General features: G+C 38.4%; 1 protein-coding gene across 1 annotated transcript in view; it reads left to right on the top strand.

Annotated features, from left to right (window-relative positions):
- The window catches only part of r3hdm2 (R3H domain containing 2), a 54,526-nt gene that overhangs the window by 34,958 nt on the left and 5,004 nt on the right, over nucleotides 1-14,564 (top strand). Inside the window, exons 15-24 of the mRNA XM_013912641.1 lie at nucleotides 489-542; nucleotides 4,454-4,686; nucleotides 6,222-6,397; nucleotides 7,536-7,634; nucleotides 9,027-9,320; nucleotides 10,789-10,924; nucleotides 11,922-12,079; nucleotides 12,884-13,023; nucleotides 13,154-13,254; nucleotides 14,359-14,528. Of these exons, the coding sequence (XP_013768095.1) occupies nucleotides 489-542; nucleotides 4,454-4,686; nucleotides 6,222-6,397; nucleotides 7,536-7,634; nucleotides 9,027-9,320; nucleotides 10,789-10,924; nucleotides 11,922-12,079; nucleotides 12,884-13,023; nucleotides 13,154-13,254; nucleotides 14,359-14,528 (1,561 nt within the window). The remainder of the gene's footprint in view (nucleotides 1-488; nucleotides 543-4,453; nucleotides 4,687-6,221; nucleotides 6,398-7,535; nucleotides 7,635-9,026; nucleotides 9,321-10,788; nucleotides 10,925-11,921; nucleotides 12,080-12,883; nucleotides 13,024-13,153; nucleotides 13,255-14,358; nucleotides 14,529-14,564) is intronic.

Here is a 14,564-nt window from a genome sequence, read left to right as displayed (position 1 = left end):
TTTGCCTTGTGTAAAATTTGATTGTAGAGAAGAAATCAAATTTCGCTTTTTTAAAAAAAAATCTTTTTTTCTTTCAAATGATTAATTTTCTAATTTCCCTGATGTTTTGTGTTAAAATTACTTTGAGTGACACTGTGTTTGAGAGAGATTTGTGCATAGTGGAATGCCACTTTTTTCCTTCTCTCTTATTTTAATAAGAAAATAATTTGACTCACAAGCAGTTAGACTAAGACGACCCCTAAGCATCCTGTCCGTTGAACTTGAAAGAGTATGATATAATATGCTGAGAGAAACGGGAATGATTGACCAGTCAACTTTTTGCCTTGTGTGCATTTTGTTTTTCTCCCTTATTTCTTTGGGTGGTGAAAGTTGCAATGAACCTTCCTCTACCTCTTACACCACTCGTTGTCATTCTTCTATAAACCCTATCCTGTTTTCCACTCCAGTCCTGTAACTCTAGCGTTTTCTCCTAATGTTAACCCCAACAGACTTTCCACTGAGGGCTACTGCTCTAGCTCTCAAAAGAGGAGGCAGATCTTTAGGTATTGGGCTACTGCTGACTGACTTGTGTGTTGCCATGCCCATTTTTCAAAGTGGTTTGGTGATGATAGTGGTGACCTGTGGTGGTTATCTTTGCTTGGCATAGTCGGCTGATTAATGGCTATTCCAGCATTGCACTTTTGGGCTTCCCAAGACCCATGCATGGCTGCTTTGTGGTTTCACTGGGGACTCACTGACCTACTTACCCTTCCACCCATCCACCATCAACCACATTTTTACACAAAGTAACTGCATTGCTTTCACAGTAATCTGTTTGTTTTGTGGTTGACTCAGTCTTGTAGTTTTTGTTAACATGTCAAATGTTTCATAGTATTGCATAAAATATACAAGTAGTGCGCATGTACAGTAGTGCTCTCCAACTGACATGGTCATTTGAAAATAAGAACCACGAGGCCCTTTATATTTTGTGTCCCACAACTAATAATTTTCCTTATTGATAAATACTTTCTACTTTCATCTGTACAGTGTTGGGAGATGTTCATGATTACTAATGAGTACTGTGTAGTCTCTTAGATGGAAGCCATAAAAATGTCTCATGCATCAATAAATACTTGTATATAAAAACTAAAGTTAAAAGTCCAAAGAGATACTAAAAATAGCTTTGTTTGCATGCTTAACATGCTTTTAGACCTTTGTGCCCAAACTGTTCGACCTGCCTCAGCTTTGACTCTGATTTCTATAGCTATCCCATCCTACTCAGATATTATCATCAGATCCTTGTAGTGTTTTATGTTGCCTGAACAGATCAGGCGTGTTGTGGCGTATCCTGCAATACCAACATTTCCACTTGTCCTTAAACTAACCTCTGTTAGTGGAGCTTTGTCGCTGCTCAATATAAACACATTACAAACCTTAAGATCTAATGTGTCTTTGCCGTTTAGGAGTGGTATTAATGTTTTGGTACGCATGTGTACTTGGTTTAATTGGAGGAGCAAATACGTTGGTAACTTGGGAATCAATAAATATAAATATATGGTTTTCATGCCTCTACACTTGGCATCACATTCTGTTGTTTTGAAAATGCTGCCTTTAGGGAGTTACTGGAAATTTTCATTTGGATTAGGATGAACTGATTTGGAATTTGGTGGTCAAAGGTAAAAAAAAAATCAGATAGGCCATGTTTTTGGGCTAGGCTTTAAAATTCTTATGGAATAATCCACTTGTAAGATTTAGATTAATAATAGGATAAAGTTTTGGCATTTTGTTTACAAAAGCTTAAAGGCAGAGGCCAGACAAACATTGATAAAACTGGTGAAAGCGTACAAGATGGTAATTCCAGTGTTTTTATTCTGTAAATATAAACAGGATCTAATATATGTTCTGCTGTTTGTAACATGTGTTTGTGTAGTGAAATGTAGACGTTTTCAGACATGACCCTTCTGTCATATTTAAGAAGTCCACTTAAAAAAATTCTGTTATCACTTAATTTATGAAAATTTTAGAAGTTTAACATGGGAATTGAAACAGAATTATGTATGTTTGAAGTGTTTTTCTTTCCATCTAAATGTGCTTATAAGAAATTTTAACCTTTTAGAGAATGCATGCTGTTAAAATACACCCCTAAAATCACAGACTTGTTGATGTTCTTCAGTTTAATGAACCCACATAAAAGCTCTTTGGCTATAATAACATCTAACAAGGAAAATGATTGAGGTGCAGAACACCAGGAGTCTTATCTCCCCCTCCTTCCCTTGTTTGTGCATGTGATGGGGGAATGCTGTCGTGGGGAGATGAAATATCATGTGATCAACAGCAGAATCCCTCCTCCTCTTTCTTCTCATCCTGCTCTCATCTTTGTCTGCAGATCGAAGCGAACAAGTGTGCGACTGCTTGTACAGAGAATGTCAGAGCACCCACCCTTCCTTAAAATAGGCTGTGCAGAGAGAGGCCTCAAAATAGATCCCCCCCATTAATTCGGTCTCTGAAATATTTATGAGCCACAGCCACCTTTTAAGCACTACTGCCTATCACTATGGTTTTACAACCATAAACACATCTTCGTGCTCATCATGGAGATTTCCACAACCTGTCTGACATATTATGAATTAATTCCAGTCTTTTCTCTGTACATGGACATACTCTGTTCATAAACCTCCAATGATGGGGTAAAAAACATTTACAGCCCTGGTGGTTGTTTTTCTTTTCTATGCTTTTTTTCTTCTTCTTGCATGCAGGGTCTTTGTTCTACAATATTTTAGCAGCACAGTTGCATTTTTCTTTTTAAGTTTTAAAGTTAATAAATTCCGCTTTCTTTTTTTTTTCTTTCATGTTCAGCTAGAACAATAGTATTCTTAATGCTGCCACTTAACTGGCAGACCCAGTCATTCACGTGATAGTGGATTTCCTCAGAGTGGTGGTTACTGTTTCAGCATGATCATTAGTTTTCTTGGCAGCTACCCTTATCTAGGGTGACAGCATCACAACAACACGTTGTGTGTGTGAACACAGCAGTGTAGCTTAAAGAACTATATTGGTGAAGCATTTGTAGTAAGTGTGTATTTTTGTAAGTATTGTGTGTGAGAGTCTGAGTGCTGATGTACATCTGCTCTTAATGAGTGTTTATGTACATTTGGTATTAATTCAGTAGTGTATGTGTGTTTTGTTTCTATGCTATTTGCTGTCTCAGTGAAAAGACGATGCATTTTTAAGTGCATGCATGATTGTTTCATCTGTGTTAATATGTTTAACATGTTTATGCAAGTATATATGTCCTCTATGGGAATGGTGTCTACAGTCTTTGGGCCTTTTCACACCTGGAAATACAAACTAGGTTCATATTTTGTTAAACTGATCTGGTTAGTATGTGAATGGAGTCCAAAATAGTTTACGTTCCACGTGGACTTGATACTGATTTGATGGGGATGTGTCTGATATACACATGCATACATACCGGCCTCACTTTCTTTATTTTCAGATGGCATTGCTCTGTCACAATATACCTGAAAGGTGTCTGCATTTTCTTGAGGTTTTAACCCTTCAAGTCCCTTGATATTTAAAAACAGTCTCGGCCTCTCTCTAGCGGCCTCTACCACAGAGTGTTCTAGTTTTCACAGTAGAAACAAACACAACTCGTTCTGGACCGAAGCCACCTCTTTTTGTCAGGTTAAGTTTGACTGTTTGGTCTGGACCCAGGCCCATATGTCCATAAGTTTTAACTACAGTGATTTTGGTTGGTATCAAACAAAATTTAAAAAGTCTAGACCAAACATGGTAGGTGTGAAAGCACCCTTAGATGGTTAATGTGTGCTGAGCTCTTGGAAATCTGTCTTTGTGTCTAGTGTCTTTGTAATATCTTCTTACATCCTAGTGTTTGGAGCATCTTTTGCATGTATGTTTTCCTTTCTGGATGGGTTTGTGTGAGTGTGTGTGTGTGTGTGTGTGTGGGGGGGTTGTATTTTTTTTAAATTTGAGACATTATTATTTGGTATGTTGCCTGAGTTTGTATTGTGGTATACTTAACCAGCAAATATACATCTGTGTTGAATGCTCCATCTTTAAAACTTCTTAAACTGTGTGTACTCTACGCTATTGGTGACCTTACTCTGCTCTTCTGTTTCTGCTCCCCCTATCCTTTTCTGTCTTTAACTGTCTTTATTCTGCTTCCACCTACACACCTCTGCTTCGAACTCTCTTATATGCACACCTTTTTTTTCTTTTCTTCCTTTTTTTCTTCTTCTTCTTCTTCTTTTTTTTTTTTTTAAATCTCCTCCTTCTAACCCTATACTGTCTTTCTCTTCTGGCTGTGCTTTCTGTAATTTGCACATTCTCACTCACCTTTCAACTCTTCCTGCTACAACACCTCCTCTACTTCATCACTACTTCATTCCCATTTTATTTCCATCATGTCATCTCTTATCTTTCTTTTTTTTCTTCCTACTCTGTTTTTTCTCAGAAACCGCGAGAGCTCCAGCCGGGCATCAAGCAGCCGTCAAAGCAGCACGGACAGTGACATGAAGTGCCTGGAGCCAAGGCCTTGGAGCAGCACCGACTCAGACAGCTCTAACCGCACTCTCCGGCCACCCGTCACTAAGGCCAGCAGCTTCTCTGGTATCTCCATCCTTACCAGGGGGGATAGCCTTGGCAGCAACAAAGGCTCGCAAGGGAGCTGCAAAGGCTCTCGCTCTGGTAAGGTTTGGAGAAAAGTGGAGAAGAAGCATTTAGGTAGTATGCTATTAGCTTGTTTTATTTTACTTGCCTTAAATGAGTAGTACAACATGGAGAGATGGATTATCTAGTCATGTAAGCTGTTTTTTGTATAAAACATAATGAAAAATTATGATAGAACTGACCGAACGTCATTGTAGTTTAAGAATTAGCTGTGTAGCATAAATTGAATTCAAGAAGCTCCCTTATGTCTATATTCCACATCCCATAAAATTCTCTCAGGTCGGCCTTCTTAGCGAGATTTTAAGGTAATGGATAGTGCCTTATTTCTTATTTCATTGCTAAATGTGCCAGATATTTTTTTTTAAACAAGCTCTGGAGAATGATATGGTTGGTCATTTCTAAAAGTTGCCCTTTTCATATGTAGCGCACAGCAAGAGATGGTCTGCTTCAGACAAATTCTCACCTTTGAAAATACTCATTTTTGGTTCAGGAGAAGGGTGCTGCCTGGGTAAAGTGTGGAGAATGAAGGCTATTTGACGCCCACTTGCGCAGTGTGTATTCACATTACCTGAGCTATTTCCACATGGCCTCTGTTGGGCATAACAGATTTTGTACTATGACCTTAAATAGCTTTTAAGGTCCGGCTGTGTCGGACATTTGCCTTCCCGAATGTGTCTCCATCGGCTTGTGTCTATAAAAGTTCAGGGCTGGAGTGCATGTGTGAAAACAATTTAATAGTGGTCATCAGAGGACTCGAGGATTGGTTGATTTGCTTCTCCCGACGGGGCTCCCCCGGTTTCATTTTAAGTCTGTGTTGACTGCTGTGCTAGTTTTTGCTTTTAAGATTCATGTGTAGAAGTGTTTTTGTCTGCCCTACTCTGTGGAGACTAAAGGTGTATTCATTTTTCCTGTATTGTTTTGGGAAAAGCCTGTGAAGATCCTGACCCTTGTTGAGTTTTTGTGTTGGTTTTTATTTTGGAAAGTATCATCCACACAGTCACAGGCAGCCTGTTGGTCAGAACAATAAAAGTATTTTCTTAGGAAATTGTGTGCCCCCAGTACCTACTAGCTACTTGACAAATGATTTGGACCCTGCAGTTTGTGACTTGTTAAACAAGTCATCAGAAACTCCTGTGGTTTTAAAGGCTTTCAAGGCCGTCCCTTTATTAGCAAAGAAAATATTAAAGCTACAGGTATTTATCTGATTAAGAATTAATTTCTGTCCAAACGTGTTCTTGTAAAATGTTGAGAGCTTATTTAGCAGAGCTGGTATTTTATAACAACCAGGAATCAGAAGTTACTAAAATTAGCTTCAATTGACTTTTTAAACTACAAAGGTGACAAACGTTTGATGCAAAGTTGACTTTATTTTGCCCTCTAGTGGTTTTGCACATATACAAATCATTTTCAGAAGTCTTCAGAACACTATTTGGTGTTATTCAGTGATGATGCAATATTTTAAGATCAAGTCATAATTTGTGGGTTTCAGTGTTGGAGAATTAAAATTTCAAAATGATCTCCTTTATCTATCATGTCATCTTCTAAATCACTAGGCCTTCCCCTAGTCAGCCCTGATGTATGTCCTCCACCTGCAGCCTCCCAGTCCAGCCGTAGTCTGCTACCCTGCCCATCTCAACAGCCACAGCAGCCACAGCCCCAGGCTCCACCTCAGACTGCCCTGCTGCCCACACCGCCGCAGCACCCTATGAGCAACCACATGATTGCTCAGGTAAGTTATCTCCACTACCAACCAAAAATGGATGCAATGGCACATTCAATTTGTGGTTTAATATAGGACGTCTGTTTGAGAGTCTGTTTTTCTTTTTGTTTTCTTCGGTGTAGCAGAAGAAAGAGAAAAACATGAGGTATTTAAGTGGTCATGACTGTTAGTGTAACAACTCTTACTTAAATGTGCATACTGTAATTGGAAAATATGGAAAATTTTTAGACAGTCCAGTTTATTCATTGAAATTAATTATTAAGGGCAGCAGTGTAATTTCAGGTATAAATATCCTGCAGACAGTGAAGCTGCATTATTTCTCCTTGTCATACACAGCTCATCAGTGAAAAAAGAATTTGAAATGGAAACTTGGCCTTCTCAATGTCCTACTCGCAAACACTTTTATTACTTCTTAAAAGTGAAAGAAAAAGTTGAAATGGCTACAGATAAAACATGCTCTTAATTAAAATAAAATTCTTAGACCCAGAGTTGTTTAATATATGGTCGACATCCCTTTTACTTAGGCCTGCATGCCACATTTTTATTCTCCAGAGCGAGGGAGAACTTTAAACACAGTTTTCTAACTATTACGGTTAGACACTGTGTGCATATTGTTCTACAATCACTTCCAGGGTGTAGTGGCCTGAGGACATTCCTTTCAGAACATTTGGGATTAATGCATATCCTGTTACACCCTCATCAAACGTATCAGGGAAAAAACAAAGACTTTGAGGAGGAATGGCTGGAAACAAGTGTAGTGAATTGAACATATTCAGCTTATATATAGAATCAATGTCAACCATCCTCCTTTAACAGGTTTGATTTTTCCAATAACTTCACAGTCGATAGTCTTTGATTGCACACATTTCCTTTTCTTCCTTTTTTTCTGAGTAGTAATAATTACACTTAATTTTTTATACATAATTTGTTTGTGTAATATTTAGAGAAAAAAAAACTTGATTTCCATTACTATCCTCTCTGCTCATTAACAACTTTTCCTTTGTGTTCTAACCCTCATTTTTCCTATGTCTTCATTTCTGTTTTTCCCTTCTTTTCACTGCTTCTGATGCCGTGTTCTTTTCACTGCCTTGCTTCACTCTCTCTATGCTCTACCTCTTTATTTCATCCCTTTTTTTGGTGTGTATAGCCGGTGGCGTCTCTGCAGCCCTCTCAGCCTGTCTCCTACTCCAGCCCTTCCTGCCCCCAGGTTCTCCTGCCAGTTTCTCCTCCCCAGCAGTACACAATGGTACTGACACGTATTATAGCTTCATCTCTGTTATACTCATTCAGTTAATGACTGACACTTTAGCTGATGCCATATCCTACTAAAAACACTTGCACTCATTTACTGTCCTGTTTACATTCACTCAGGGGAGTCAAAAACATATCTTGGTTCTATCAAGATGTGTGTCTGCAAATACATTTAAGTAATAGCTTTTTCATATAAATTGGTGTTACTGTCTAAAGTGGATTCAGTGAGTAAATGTTGTGTCTGTAGTAACAAAAGAAATGACAAGGATGTGTCCAGTTTGTTCCTGGCTGCGTTTCTTTTTTTTTTTTCTCTTTTAAATCACTGCATCTGTATGAGTGCAACCACGGTTGCCCACAGAAGCAGAGTTTGAGTTTGGTTGTGTTTACATTGGAACAGTCATTTGAAAAATAGTTTTCACTTGACTCTATGCAGTTAAATCTTAAAAGTTCATGCAGTACAATTAGAAAAAGACTGAACAACTGAGGAGTTTTTGGGAAGCGTTACCAGAAGCTGTAACCTGAAGCAGCTTTCTAAACCAAGCACAGCTTGTTTTCTGCCCCAGGGCCTTGCAGTCACTCACTCAACCATGAAATCCTCTCCAAAGTATTCTAGAGTCAGATCTATCTGAGAGCAAAAGGTGGCTGAAACCTGTCACACACCCTAGGATCATTGTCCTGTTGCAACAGTCATGCAACAGGACAATGATCCCAAGCACAGCAACAAATCTATGACAGAATAACTGGAAAAGACTCAATGTGGTGTAATGGCCCCAGTCAGAGATGAGTTCTGCCTGATTTAAAATGCCACGTTGGGACCTTAAGAGAGCTAAGCATAAATAATAACCTGCAAATTTCAATGAACTGTAAAGTCAAGTGTGTGAAAATTTGTCCAGAGGTGATGTGAGAGATGTGTTTTTTTGGTTTGTTTTTTTTTTAAACAAAATTGTGTAGAGTACTTTGAAAACTTTCTTTTTCACATGACTGTATGTAAAGCAATGACCGATTAAACCAGTATAAACTTCAGTGTCTAATTTTAGATTTTCCAGCATACAACAAAGTCAATACTCCTGTCATATATTCTGAATGTTTGCAATGTTGTATTTGGATTCTGCTAATAATAATAATAATCATGATGATGTGTTTAACTGTATATGTATATACTCAAAGTAATAAATAAAGTGTTTTCCAAAATGACACAATGACCCTTTAATAATCAGAATAGGAGTCGTTTTAGACCATTGCTAATGAAGCATTTAGGCTGTTGGAGATCATTGTTAATTACTTAGTATATCCTAAAATCCATCTCCAAAATCAAAAAACAGTACTGATATAGGAGTGTCACCTATAAGTCATAACCAACTAATGGCATTATTCCCATTCTACCCAGGGAGAAGAGCTGGCACCCCAGTTCACACAGATGACACTGAGTCGGCAGGGCTCCAGTGAGAACCCCGAGCCTCCCCCGATGTATCAGGCTACTCCTCCAGTGCTGCCGCAGCACCCCCCACCTCAGACCGGCTACATTATGGCTACTACGGGTCAACCTTTGCCACCTCCGTCTGGTTACCAGCCCAACACTGGACACCCCCATCCTCCACCTCCACCGCCTCCTCCATCCCAGCCTGTCATGCAGGCCGCACCACCTCCACAAGGCTACATGCAGCCCCCTCCACCTCAGCAGGTATGCATTCCTCCACAGGTGGTTAGATAAAAACAGCAGACATACCTTTTAGATTTAAATTCAGTTTCCACAGTTTGTCAGCTTTGATTGAATATTGATGTAGCTGATATCTGGAGGCAACCATGCCCAAGGATTACATGATTAATGAAATGTAACACAATGTAATAAATAAAACAGACCTGTGTATGGCTTTCATATCGGGTAGTTAAAATACAATTGCAAACATAAATTAATATTTCATACTTGCAAAAGGTTTTATAGATCTGTTATCTAATTTAAATCATTACCTAGAACAGCACTCTACACCGAAGGCAAAGTAATTAACTTCGTGATATGTCAGTTACCAAAGCTGTCACAAATATCATGGAAGATTTGCAAAATGTTCTGTTTTTATGGCTTTTCATCAGGCTTTTCACTCATCGGATTCTATCAAAAGTTATATACGTACTATTTGTAATGAACTAATTCAGTTTTGACATGTTGTGCAGTTTTCTTTATACAGATTCATCCTGATTGACACTTAAAAATAGCTTTGATTCTGTGTGCTTTCATTGTAAAGTTCTAATCTTGATCTTTAGAGACATTTATTGCTGGTTATTGGTGCATTGTAGTGTCGTGTACTCTAGTGTTTCTGTTGGCGAGTCAGCACGATCATAAAAAATTGGTGGCCAATACAGTCGTCAACAGGCTGAATCACAATGTTGTATGGTGAGATAGAATTAACCTGCACCCCAGCAAACCTGTGGACGCAGAAGTATAATCACACCTTTGAGTGGAGTTGATTGTCTTTTGTTTTAGCTCATCGTTTTGATTTACTCTCACTTTTCTGCTATGTTGTAAATGTCCTCGACATATTTCCTGCCTACAAAAATTTTGCAAAATAATCTTAAGATGCAGCACGTGTTTGCTTGGGTTCTCTCCAGGTACTCTGGCTTCCTTCTACATCCAAAGACATGCAGTTAGTGCTGTTTGGTTAATTGGTGATTCTAAATTGCCCACAGCTGTGATGCGAGTCTTGAGAGTCTGTCTTTTTGTAGCTGGGATAGCCGCCTGCAAACCCTGATAAGGATAAGTGGAAGAAGATGGATGGAGTTGCTTGAAAACCATCCAGTTGAAGTACAACAATGAATGATGAATGTTATTTGCTAAAGGTCTAAATAAGCAATTTTTAACAGAGGGGAAATTTTTTACTGCTTTAAATACAAGACTATTACTACAAATATTCCAGCTTTCATGCTGATAATCCTGTCCTAACACATTTGCTTTAGTGAAATTTAAGGACAAAGTATTTATGAAAGTCTTTATTGCTGTTGTGATTTGAGAATTTGATGGTTTGCAGAAGCAAAATAATATGGTAGTTTATTACTTCTACACTAAAAATTGTCTACACCAGTGTGATTCAGTTATTCTTCCCTTCAAAGTTCATTAAATACAGATTACTGAACTTTGGTTTGTTATTTCTACGCAGATACAAGTCTCATACTACCCTCCTGGTCAGTATCCAAGCTCAGGCCAGCAGTACCGTGTGTCCCAGCCAATGTCCCACCAGGTGTCTTACCCAACCCAACGCACACAACCCATGCCTCAGCCAGCACAGCAGTCAGGTCAGTTGATTTTCATGTGCTGTGCATCATCAGACAACATGATATTCAAAAAAATAAAAAAAATAAAAAATTTTTGATATGCAAAGACATAAATACTGCCATTTGCAGCAAATGGCCATTAAAAAGAGGCCTTTGTCAAATGTTGATGCACATTTACTTTTTATTGCATATTAATGTGTTTTTATTTTATTTTATTTTTCAGTCTATTGACAACTGGAAGACAGGGTTTTAATGTGTATTTGTAACAGATGTTGTATACTTAAGTTCAAAATTATTATTTGTCCATGTAGTTGTACTTACTGGAAATTCTATTGGGGATAAAGTCCACTCGATTTTGGAACTGTAAATGTTTTCCACAGTCACACTTGCTTTTAAATCTACCAGGTGAAAGGTTGGAGTGAAACAGCCGTGCCTGCTTGTTCATCCAAGTCCAATACAATCAGATAAATATAGGGCTATTTTTCCTTTTGTGTTCCTGGAAAAAGTTGTCAGGCGCCAGCATTGTATGGTTTGTGAAGTCTGGCTGTTTGTATAGTAAGTGACTGACAGTGTTGACAACCTAAACGGACTTTGGATCATAATGGACGTCTGCCAAAGCCACATAGTTCATGAACATGAAGGTCAGAAAGACCCTACATTACAACATGCCTGCAGTCTGGTCTGAAATATAATTTTTGTGATGGTGAAGATTTATACTCATAGAAAATTAATTAATGAATTTATATTATGTTTAAGCATGTAAGCTTAAAGTGATGGTACATTTCAGTTTTTGTGAGTTACGTGATTGTCAGTGCTCTGTAAATTGTTTTCCTTTTTTTCCCTTTTTATTTAATATATTATGGTTCTCTTTTTTGACATTAACGCTTATGTCCTGTTGTTCTGTGAATTATTTAAAGGTAAATACCCAACTACTCCTCTTCATCCCATTTTCTCCCTTCTGTCATATACTGTGGTTTTACTTTAAATATTTTTATTTTTAAATTATTTTGGTCATCAGGTCTTCAGACCATGATGCCCAGCCAGCAGCCGAGTTACCAGGGCATGATGGGTGTGCAACAACCCCAAAATCCTGGACTGCTCAATTCACAGAGAGCAGGAATGGGAGGACAAATGCAGAGTATAATGGTTCAGTACCCACAGATGCCATCATATCAGGTATGCAACTGTAGGAGTTGATAAAGGATACTTGTCAATGGTCATATCTTTCTTTGGTTAATGTGACTAGTTGATGATTACAGAACTGTCAGGTTTTTTTCCAGGTGAGAACAAAAGTTAAGCATTTCCAGTATCTAAACCACATGCGGCTCAATGTTAAAACATCGCCATCTGTTGTACAGTTGAAACATCATTTTATGTCTGTGAAACAGATGTGGAGCTTACAGTCCTAAAACTGCAACAAGCTTAACAAAACAATCTAAGCAAATATTTTGAAAGTAGACCTGTTTTTCTGCTGTACTGATACAGATAAGAGTTAAAAGAACTGATCAGATCTAACTCAGGTTTGTGTCAGTGGTTTATTTAGAGTCAGGGGTGCAGCTGCAGAAAGCTCTCGCTTTTTGCCACTGTAGTTTGTGTTGTGTGTAGGCACCGAAGAACACCTCAACCCTGTGTTGGCAGCCAAAAAAGCTTGCATTTATGATCCATGTTGCGATGATATTTTACTAAAATGTGCTAACATGGAGTTTTGATTATGTGGTTTAGATTGTGAATTGAATAAGGTTGCCGCTCAGAGGCAACTGAAAATCTGTTGCTACTGTGATATTCCAAACACACCAATATGCAGCAAAGAGTTGCGCTGAATATCTGGTGCTTGTTAAACAATAACAAACGTCGTGCAAAGTGTAACACGGGTTTAACACGAGTATCTACCTAATCATCTTTGTCAGAAGACCCCTAGACCCATCAGTACACATTCTTGAACTGGACTTTTTTTCCCCTTGATCTTTGACACTTTGCTAGGTACCTGTGGGTAATGAAAATCAGCAGGTGGTGCAGCAGCAGTACCAGCAGCAGGTCATGGTCCCAGTCAGCCAGTCTGTCCAGGGGCCCATGCCTGTTTACTACAGTGTTATCACACCCACACAGCAGAATAGCACAAGGTAGGTGCTTGAAGACATGTTATTCCAACAAGAGATTTAATAATAACCTTGAGGTATTTGAAATGGTTAATATAACCATCCACAATGTGGTGATGATGTTCATCTTTTTATGTGTCTGTCTATCCTGCAGTCCATCAGTAGGTTACCTGCAGCCCCCCAGCTCTGAGCAGTATCAGATAACACAGTCACCATCCCCCTGCAACCCTCCACAGTTGCAGCAGCAATATTCAGGTGAGGCTTGATGTCAGCAGATTGTAAAGATGAATATGTTTAGGATTTTTTGGACATCAGAAATTTGTGTGACATCCATAATTAATACTGGACTTATATGCTTTATAAAAGTGTTGGCTCCTAAAAAGAAAACAGTCTAAAAACTGTTTTTGTTCTAGACTGCAGCAGTCCCAGGTACATCTGTATTTGAGTATATACTAGTGCTGACCTGATGAAGTCATAGTGTGCTTAAATCTACAAACACTATGTTGACTAATCTTAGTTGCAACTGTCCTTTACAAAATTAGATGAAAGGTATTTAGGTAAGAGTTCAGACAAAGGTACACAGGGTTCACATGTTTAACACGCAACTCGGTGTACTTCAAGCCCTGCACACGGGGACAAACAATGTTTTACCTCAAATTAGGTCAGGTTTATTTTTATGTATTCATAGAGCAATGTGATTGGCCAGGAAATGAGATGTATCTATAAACGTGACATTGTTCTTCAATGTTTTCTGCAGTTTTGCTTCATTTGTGACAATTAATAATTTTATCTGATTTTAACCCGTAAACATGCTTCTCTTTCTTGTGGTGGTTCATAAAACCACCAAATTGAAAGTTGTTGCGTAAACAGAGGGGAGAAAATAATGAGAAAATTAATTTAAAAATAAGTCAGCTTGGTTGGCATTTATCAAAACTATGCAAACAGCTGATCTAATGCAGGTGTACACAGATATAAAGACATCTTAATTATACAACTATATTTTTAATGGTTATAAGTTCTCTTAATATGGTTGTCATGTTATAATAAATGCCTTAATATTATATTGTTCATTATCTGTTTTTAAAGCAGCTCTCACTCATGGATGAACACAGATTACTTAGATTAATAGTTGTCTGCACTATAATTTAATATATAATATATGTGGCTTACTAAAGTGGTTTAAAGTCTTGGAATTGCTCAGTTGTCACTCTTAAAGGGAAACTGGTATTTTAATTAACTTGTGTAAAGCTGCCTTTTTTGCTGAATCAAATATTTATCTTTCAAAAGATATGAAACGTATTTCACTACACATATTGATATTATTATGTTACACGTGTCTGACTGTTTGTGCTCTCTCAGGAGTACCACCTCCTGGGCCTGGGGTGATGGTCATGCAGCTCAGTGTCCCCAATGGACCCCAGCCTTCCCAGAACCCCCCTCTTGTCCAGTGGAACCCTTGCAAGTACTACAGCATAGAGCAAAGGGCAAGCAAGCCAGGCGAGCTCTACAAACCTGACAACACTCCACAGGTACACGCGTGCATGCAAGCCTTGTTGATCAATGCA

Source organism: Pundamilia nyererei, unplaced genomic scaffold (genome assembly GCF_000239375.1).
Source record: "Pundamilia nyererei isolate P.nyererei 1_Seehausen unplaced genomic scaffold, PunNye1.0 scaffold00096, whole genome shotgun sequence".
In the NCBI taxonomy this organism is placed as follows: Eukaryota; Metazoa; Chordata; class Actinopteri; order Cichliformes; family Cichlidae; genus Pundamilia; species Pundamilia nyererei.
Note: the sequence above shows the minus strand (reverse complement) of the source record. Positions and strands in the feature narration are given on the sequence as shown.